This window comes from Ipomoea triloba, chromosome 9 (genome assembly GCF_003576645.1).
Source record: "Ipomoea triloba cultivar NCNSP0323 chromosome 9, ASM357664v1".
Taxonomy (NCBI): domain Eukaryota; kingdom Viridiplantae; phylum Streptophyta; class Magnoliopsida; order Solanales; family Convolvulaceae; genus Ipomoea; species Ipomoea triloba.
In genome coordinates this window covers 26,123,391-26,133,417 of record NC_044924.1, presented here as the reverse complement: position 1 = coordinate 26,133,417, position 10,027 = coordinate 26,123,391, and the positions used below count along the sequence as shown (strand labels likewise).

Genomic DNA, 10,027 nt, shown 5'->3' with positions numbered 1-10,027 from the left:
GGGGGGGGGGGGGAGAGGGAGGTGGGTGGGGGAAGCAATGTTACCAAAGGGGAAGCAAATGACTTAGAAATTAGAAGATAAAAAAGATAAAAGAGAACTACTTGGGCTTTGATTCTTATTGGAATTTCGATAAATTACATAGGCAGAAGCAAATGACTTAAAAATTAGAAGATAAAAAAGATAAAAGGAATTACTTGGGCTTTGATTCTTATTAAAATTTCAATAAATTACATGGGCAACTTAGTCTTGGTAAAATTAAGTGCAAGCTCAAATTTTTATTTTTATTTTTAATTTTTTTAGTTTAACTTTAAAGTTTAAATATTTGATATAATCATTGTTTAAAAATTTTAGAACGAANATAAATTACATAGGCAGAAGCAAATGACTTAAAAATTAGAAGATAAAAAAGATAAAAGGAATTACTTGGGCTTTGATTCTTATTAAAATTTCAATAAATTACATGGGCAACTTAGTCTTGGTAAAATTAAGTGCAAGCTCAAATTTTTATTTTTATTTTTAATTTTTTTAGTTTAACTTTAAAGTTTAAATATTTGATATAATCATTGTTTAAAAATTTTAGAACGAAAAATTTTAATATTGTATTTGGATTATTTTAAAAATTGAAAACATAATAAAAAAAAATCCTATTTGAATCGACGGTTCAAACCGAAACCGTNTGGAATTTCGATAAATTACATAGGCAGAAGCAAATGACTTAAAAATTAGAAGATAAAAAAGATAAAAGGAATTACTTGGGCTTTGATTCTTATTAAAATTTCAATAAATTACATGGGCAACTTAGTCTTGGTAAAATTAAGTGCAAGCTCAAATTTTTATTTTTATTTTTAATTTTTTTAGTTTAACTTTAAAGTTTAAATATTTGATATAATCATTGTTTAAAAATTTTAGAACGAAAAATTTTAATATTGTATTTGGATTATTTTAAAAATTGAAAACATAATAAAAAAAATCCTATTTGAATCGACGGTTCAAACCGAAACCGTNTGGGCAACTTAGTCTTGGTAAAATTAAGTGCAAGCTCAAATTTTTATTTTTATTTTTAATTTTTTTAGTTTAACTTTAAAGTTTAAATATTTGATATAATCATTGTTTAAAAATTTTAGAACGAAAAATTTTAATATTGTATTTGGATTATTTTAAAAATTGAAAACATAATAAAAAAAAATCCTATTTGAATCGACGGTTCAAACCGAAACCGTGAACCAAATTGTGGTCACATCTAGTGATCGAGACAAGTTGAACCACTATAAAAATGTAATACTTATACTCAAAAATGTAATACTAATAAGGAATAAAGTGTTTTGCTACTTATAAGAGAGTGTAATAATTTTTAAGAAAAATGTAATAATTTTACATTTTGATTTAATAGTATTACATTTTTTTCAAAAGTATTACAATTTTCCTTACAAATAATAAATACTTTATTTTGATTATTATTACATTTTTCAGTATAAGTATTACATTTTTATATTGATCAGATTCGTCTCGTNAGTGTAATAATTTTTAAGAAAAATGTAATAATTTTACATTTTGATTTAATAGTATTACATTTTTTTCAAAAGTATTACAATTTTCCTTACAAATAATAAATACTTTATTTTGATTATTATTACATTTTTCAGTATAAGTATTACATTTTTATATTGATCAGATTCGTCTCGTGGATAAGGTTCCATGAGACGGTTAGAGTCCGAGCACTCAACAACAACAACAACAATAAAAAAAAAGTTCATATATATAAAAGTTACTAATTACTAATTNCAGTATAAGTATTACATTTTTATATTGATCAGATTCGTCTCGTGGATAAGGTTCCATGAGACGGTTAGAGTCCGAGCACTCAACAACAACAACAACAACAATAAAAAAAAAAGTTCATATATATAAAAGTTACTAATTACTAATTAAAAAAAAAGTTCATATATATAAAAGTTACTAATTACTAATTAAAAAATTGAAGGCAAATAAGATGTTGTCTGCATGTGTGCGCACTCACAAATATATATTGAATAAAAAAGCAATTTGTTGAATGCATATTGAAAACTAACCTTTAAGAAAAATAATGGAGTACTTTGTTGTAAGCCATCTCTAAAAATTTGAAGTACGCATAGCTCCAAGATCTTGCGAACAATAGAATGCTTAATACTCCAATGAATCCAACAAAGAAACCAGGCCCCATACCAACATAAAACCACATGAAAAACTCATGATCATCATCATTACTGATTTTAATAGATTGATTAACAAAAGATGGTACATCACTGGGGCAAGTCTTTGAAAGAGGGTCACCACAAAGTCCTTCGTTGCCCATGTAAATGGATGGATCATTGAGGGTCTGAAGTTGACTTCCTGTTGGTATTCTCCCATATAAATGGTTGAATGATAAGTTCAAGTGGCTCAAAAAATTCAAAGATGACAAGCTTGGTGGAATGGTACCAGAGAGTTCATTTCTAGATAAATCAAGTGATTCAATTTTTCTCAAATTGCCAATAGTCTCAGGGATTGGTCCACTTAGATTATTTCTAGAAACATTCAAGTTCTCCAGTGCATGCAAACTCATTATCTCAACCGGAATCTTTCCAACAATGTAATTCCCTGAAAGATCTATGGATCTTAGGAATGGAAGATTTTTAGTGTACTGCAATGTTAATCCTTTTATGACTACATCAATTTCATCTCTATACGTTTTACCGTTAGATATGAAGTACGAAATATATGTTTGTTCGTCATCAAAAGCCATTGCAGTAAAGTTTCCAAAACACTGTGGGATGTATCCTGATATGTTGTTATTTGCCAAATTTAACAATTGAAGATCATCCAGTTGACATAGTTGCAATGGAATATCCCCATAGAACTTATTTCTATAGAAGATAAGATATCGCAAACTCAATAATTTTTCCCCAATCCATGAAGGGATAACATCCATAAATTTATTTTCACTCAAATCCAAAATTCCCAGGCTTGTTAAATTCTGCATGCTTCCCGGGAGTTTCCCTTCAAGTTCAATATTCTGCAAGTGCATAGAGAATAGCGATTGAAGAGATCCCAATGAATTTGGAATGTGACCACTTAGATTGTTATTCCCCAAGTCAAGAACTTCCAAGTTTTGTAGTTTTCCCAAGCATGTAGGTATTTCTCCATATAACTGATTTGTAGATAGAGCAAGAATCACTAGATTTTCAGAACTACATAGCCACTTGGGGATGACATCACTCAAATAATTGTTTGAAAGAGAAAGATAAAACTTGTCCATGTAACTTTCAACATGTGGTTTCAAAAGCTCTCCACTTATTTGATTTTTAGAGAGATCTAAATCAGTGTTATTCCAGAAAAATATATCGAACCAATCAGGGATAGCACTTGAGATGCTGGCATTAGACATAAACAGGGAACCAACATTTCTTTGGGTACGAAGCCAATGAGGAAAATGAGGACCAATTTTGATGGATTCCATTGCTATGTAAGAGAGTTGGAAAGGAGGAACCCAGGTGGAACTTACATTCCAAACAAACAAATTACTAGATATGTCCAAAAATTGAAGCTTACTGAGTTTTGAAAAGTGGAATTCAGAAAGGACACCTACGAATGAATTCTTAGATATATCTAACTCTTCAAGATTTGAAAGTTCACCAAGACTAGAGGGAACACTACCACTAAACTTATTGTTACTAATATCCAGGATTTGCAACATTGACAAATTTCCAAGTGACTCAATTATTGGACCAGAGAAGGAGTTTGAAGACAGAGAAAGGACTTGCAGATTCTTATACTTGTACAACTGGTTTGGAAGTTGACCAATGAAATTGTTAGAATCTAACTTCAATTCTTTCAAACTATCTAATAGGCAATCAGAAAGAACTGCAATGAAGTCCGTCAATTTATTCATGGAATTTGGAATTGAACCTGTAAAGCTATTATCACTTAAACTAAGAGAGGTTAAAGAAGTCAAGTTTCCAAGACAATTGGGAATTGAACATTGGAAATTGTTAGAACTAAGATCCATAAAAATCAAATTGTGCAACTTACACAACGGAACCAGTGTGCCTGTAAAGCTATTTTGAGAAATAAAAAAGCTGTCGCCTATATTCAAATGCTCTAGTCTTGTGAGATTAAACAACCATGGAAGGATTGCATAATCTAAACTATTCCAACTGAGATCAAGGGAGATGAGAGAGGTGGAGTTAACATGTGAAACAAGACTAGTTGTGTTGAGCTCACAATCAGCCAAGTTTAAAGAAGATAAAGACACAAGCTTGTTGATTGTGCGTAACCAATCTTCACTATACCAAATTGAAATTCCTGACATGTCAAGGCTTTTTAGGGAAGAAAGGCTAGCCAACCAGTCCAAATTATCTGTAGCCAAATAATTACAAAATGGACATATACTTAAAGCACCGTCTCCAAGGTCGAGATACTCTAAACTTGAAAGATTTCCAAGATGAGTGGGAATATTTCCCACAAAACCAGAGCTTGAGATGTTAAGATACCTCAAGTTTTTGAAAGATCCGAAAAATTCAGGAATTTGGATCATAGAAAAACGGTTGAAGCTTAGATCAAGGTAATTCAAATGTGTTAAGTTGATAAGAGAATGATTGATCTCACCTCCCAAGTAATTCTCAATATCATAATCATATGCAGCTGGGTTGTGCAAATCAAGCTTTAGGACATGGCCAGTTGTTGAGCTACAAGAAATTCCCTCCCATTCACAACAATCAAGACCACTCCATGAAGAGAGACGGTTTGATGTATCAATTAAGCTTTCTTTAAATTGAAGAAGAGCAATTCGTTCCCTTTCAATGCAACTAGCAACGTAATTTGAGTAACAATACTCAAATTTGCAAATGAGCAGAAGAAAAATAAGCACTAGCATAATATTATGCTTGGTATGTTTCATGGTGTCTCAAAACTCAAAAGTAAATACAATTGTTTTAGTTGCTTTGAGTTTTGTATATAGAAGCAGCATATGTGAGATATATATATATAGCAGCATATGTTTGACGGTTCTCTTGGTATGCTTTCTTCCCCCTCCCATGTTAAATCCTGCTTTATTAACATTGTTTTTAATCACACAAAAGGAAGAATTTTCTCCTTCCATATAAAATTTCAAAATTACAGTTAATTACTGTAGTAGTTTTGATATTTAAATTAATCTTTGTGGATGATTTCAAATCTATTTATGTATGGAGAATGTAATTTTTAAGTGAATATTTTTTATTTTCATAAATTATCTTTTAATTTAACAAATATTATGTTCCATCTTTATTTTATATTTGCAATGGTATAAGATTGAATTATTACACATGATTTTTAGTTTTTAAGTGAGTGTGGCAAAATAAAGTTACAAAAGATTAATTTTCTTGACAACGAAATTGCTAATCTATCAATGTTGCATTGTCAGATGCTAACCTATAATTGAATGATTTGCATAATTTCTTGCCCAAACTTAACGGTACTCATAAGTCATAATTCCCCCTTCCCACAATATTTTAGCAAAAATTTATTATTATTTTTTCTTGACAAGTTGATCATTATATTGTCTCTTTCAGAAGACTTTATGATCAAGATTTGTAAAAGTAACTAACCCAGTAAAAAAATATGCACTAAAGTAAGTTGCACAATTTCTTGCCCAATTTTCACAGTACGATGTGTATGCATTATTTCTCTTTCAACAATAAACATACTATGTATCTTTCGGAGAACATATTATTAAAGTTTGATTAATTTCGCTTCAGAGTGGTAAAACTAGTCATTCTGTTGCGATAAGATCATAATAAAAAGAAAAATACATGCAAATGTTCGAAAGGCAAAATAAGTCCTTGAACAATAAAAAGCTTCAATTCATATTAGCTCTCAAACTTTTTTAAAAAGTGTAATTAAAATTGTTTTACTAATAACTTATTTTTCTATTACAGATTATATTGATATAAGTTCTACATGTAATTATCTTTGTATACATTAGTGTCATGTAAACTATTTTAATTTTTAAAAAAATATTTTTCTTTATTTAAATGAAATTAATGAAACCTACGAGTTATGATGGCGTGGCTTCTACATGTTATGCATGTATGCCAAAGAAATAAATAAATAAATAAATACATGTCAGAAGCTATACCAACATTATTATAATTACCTGCATGTTTTTATATTTAAAAGATAAAAATTTATATTGAAAAGTATTAATTTTAAAATAATAGATATATTTAAGTGAACAAATTATTTAGCATACCTTTGAAAAAGAAAAACACACTTCTTTGATGAATTTTTATTTTGAGGATATTGAATCATTTGTTAAGTTGTTTGGCACCTGATGACGTGATCAACATTATGAAAAAATTAATACTTTTCTATTGAACAGTAATAATATTTTGTGAATATGTAATACTTTTCAAAAAAAAAAAAAAAAATTAACGACTATCGTTTCTTTAAGAAGAAACGATGCTGTTTTCTGACTATAGTCTACAATATAACAACTGTGTGTGTTCTTAGAATCTGTCTCATGCAAGTTTTTATGTTCTAAGTATCTTTCTTGTTGAATATCTTGTATTTTGATAAAGATTTTAATAAATATTATGTTATTTATTTTGAATTTACAATTATATAAAAAAAGTTTTCAAATTAAAGCATTGCTTATGATTTTACTTTATTTTTTTTTAAAAGCTAATGGTGCCAACGTCAAATTACAAGAAACAAATCTTCATGAGCATCCTTATCAATGGAGTTATTTTGCGGTTTTTGAGAAGTTTTTTTAAGTGTGATTAGAAAAAAGAAAATAAGGATGAAAAATAAAAATTTAAAAAAAAAAAAACAAAAAACAAAACTGATTTTTTTTAAAAAATTAAAAAAGTAAATGTCAGGCGCATGCAGGCTTGGCGGATTTGTGAGTTCCACGCAAAGGTCTTGCAGCTGACATTAATAAGCTTTGGGTCCCATTTTCTGCAATAACCCAACCTCTTGCAGATGCTCTCCTCCTCTCTCTCTCTCATTCTCTCTCTCCTGTCAAGTGGCAATAATTTTGCAACTTTTGTACTATTAACTCTTCAATATCCATTGATATGCATGCCCTTATTTGTAAGAATTTCATTGCTAATGTATCAATGTTGTCAGATGATGGAAACTTGTGATAAAACCATGTGAGGTGGAATTGAAATCCTAGTGAGACCGGTAACATAAAATGACTAGTCTACTCTACATAGTCTGCTTTAGAAAATTTCTTGATCATGACATTTTAAATTAAAAATAGATGTCAATGATCTTGTGATTAAGTGGCATATAGTGACTTTCTTAAATGGAAAGTCATGAGATCGAGCTTTAATGGATGTGGTATTAACTCTTTGTGTAATACTAAAAAAAAATAAAGGAATAAGGTTCAAATTGGTCAAAGTGTGCAATTTCACCTAATATCAGATCACCATCCATTTTTTCGGTTATAATTAAATTAATAACCCCACTTAAACATACGCGAATTTCAGTAGGATTAATGAAATTGGACGGCGCAGATTAGGTCGCATGACAGTACCGGAGCTCGCCGCCGCATTTGAATAAAAATCTATATATATATGATCGCGTTCAAATGAGAACTACTCGCCTAGGAGAAAAATCAGAACGCATGTCATCTGTTCACGTGTCCAGATCTAACGGATCAGAAACACTTATTTTTTAAAAAAAGATGTGGTGGCTTTTTCGTAAATAATTGAACATCAAAGTGCAAGTAAAATGTATTACAAGTGCAATTAGCAATTTCATACAGTGCACCAAGTGCAAGTAAAATGTATTACAAGTGCATGTAAAATGTATAACAGGTGCAAGTAAAATTTACACTGAGCATCAATACTAAATGCACCTAACGCTATAACTAGTTGCACCTAACGTTACAATTAGGTGCACCTAGGTGAACGATTGTTAACAAGGTAAATTACTTGCACTTGTAAGTGAAAATAAGTGCACTTTTAAGTGAAAATAAGTGAACTTGTAAGTGACTTTAGTTGCACTTTTTACTTGCAAAGGTGCACCAGCTACATGCACTTATAACACATTTACTTGCACCAAAGTTTGAGTTATTTACGAAAATTCAACCACGTCGTTTTAAAAAAAAAAAAAAATTCCATATGCTTTGTTGATCTGAACGCGTAGATGGCTGTGAATGGTTCTTATTACTCTCCTGGGCGATCGTTCGCATTGATGTGTGCCCTTATATTCATGCAGAAACCACTTCCCTGCGGAATTACGACGAATGAGGATCTTAGGGCTTAAATCCTTTTATTTAGGTTTAAATTGGGATTATTATAAAAAGACAAAAATATCCTTAATAATTCATATTCACCTTAAACGAATGGTGACTGGCATGATAAATTTTACACTAAAATAATAGTTGCGGATGAAAATTGGTATGAACCAAAATTGGTATTTACTCAATTAATTAATAAGTGATTTTTTAATGATAGTGCTTATCAAATTAAGGCTTAATGAGGTCAACAAATTTGGGAATATATCATTTACTACACATTTGGGAATATATCATTTACTTAAATAACTTGCACAAATTCTTGCCCAATCTTCGTGGTATGCTGCCTTGATGAGGCGGTCAACAAATTTGGGAATATATTATTTACTACGCATTTGGGAATATATCAATATGAAAATGTAATACTAGTTACGAATAAAATATTTATTACGTATATGAAAAAATGTTGTACTTTTACATTTTGATTTAAAAATATTTTATTTTTTCCTTAAAAATATTATATTTTAATTTATAAGTAACAAAACTTAGCAGCGTTACTTTACTAAGTTATCAACTTTCAACTACTTTTTAGTAGTCACTTGCGACAACCTAAGAATATATATACTTTCTTTCCAAATCACTCAAGATTCAAGAGCATATTCCTGGCAGCTTGGCTTCTGCCTCGGTGTTGGCACAACAGTGAATTTGATTTACACGTCATTATTAACTGTATTGAGGTTATAGGGGATAATAATTTTTATTGTGTATTTATTAGTCTATTAATTATATTTCAAATTACATTCGTTTAGTTAGTTTTATCAAATTTAATAATAATAATAATAATAATAATAATAATAATAATAATAATAATAAGAAAGTGAATCTTTTAAATTAATTATCATGGAAGACTTGTCTCTAAGTCTTTTTATACCCCGCTATAGAGTGTATCATAGGGCAAAGGGCAAAGTGCAAAGGCCCAAAACATTATTATCTTGTCATCTCAACTTGGTTGAGAATTAAAGTTTGTCTTTAATTTGATACATCTTGATGCTTCCCAACAATAATGATATCCTTACAAATTAAGCTTGCGGGCGATGACTTTGTAGGTCTTCTTACCCCTAGACAGTGCAAATTAATTATATCCAAATTTTGTGTCATTTAAATTGATTAGTATTAAATGGATGTCTATTGCGATAGGAAATAACATATGACCGCCGCATATAACATGTGTAATATTTTTTAACATAAATATAAAGTTTTATTATGACTATATATATAAGTATTACACTATTGTTAAAAAGTATTATAGGTCTCATGATGTGAAACAATCTTACACAATACACACAATTGTTAATTAAAATGAATAAAACAATACTTTATTTCCAAATGGCACAACATCATATTCCTAGCAGCTTGGCTTTAATTTTGCCTCGGTGTTGGCACAATAGTGAATTTGATTTACATGTAATTATTAATTGTATTCAAATATTTTCTGATTTGATGATATTATTGTGGCCAAAGTACCTATGAAGTTTATGTTCAATAGCGTTTTGTTCAATTTAGTCCTTGTATTTTTATTCTGTTCAATTTAGTCCTACTTTATAAAATGGTTAAACTCAAGACAATAGTTAATAGTGTTAATATTACAGTTAACTTAACTTACATGGCGTTGACATCATTGTTGTCACATCATGATATTTATATTCCAACTCATATATATATATATATATATATATATATATATATATATATATATATATATATATATATATATATATATATATA

At 29.4% G+C, this 10,027-nt stretch overlaps 1 protein-coding gene across 1 annotated transcript in view; it reads right to left on the bottom strand.

Annotated features, from left to right (window-relative positions):
* The window catches only part of LOC116030483 (receptor-like protein EIX2), a 5,400-nt gene extending 490 nt beyond the window's left edge, over nucleotides 1–4,910 (bottom strand). The window contains exon 1 of the mRNA XM_031272739.1: nucleotides 2,070–4,910. Coding sequence (XP_031128599.1) covers nucleotides 2,072–4,891 — 2,820 coding nt within the window. The 5' untranslated portion in view covers nucleotides 4,892–4,910 and the 3' untranslated portion in view covers nucleotides 2,070–2,071. The remainder of the gene's footprint in view (nucleotides 1–2,069) is intronic.
* Between the last annotated feature and the right edge of the window lie 5,117 nt (nucleotides 4,911–10,027).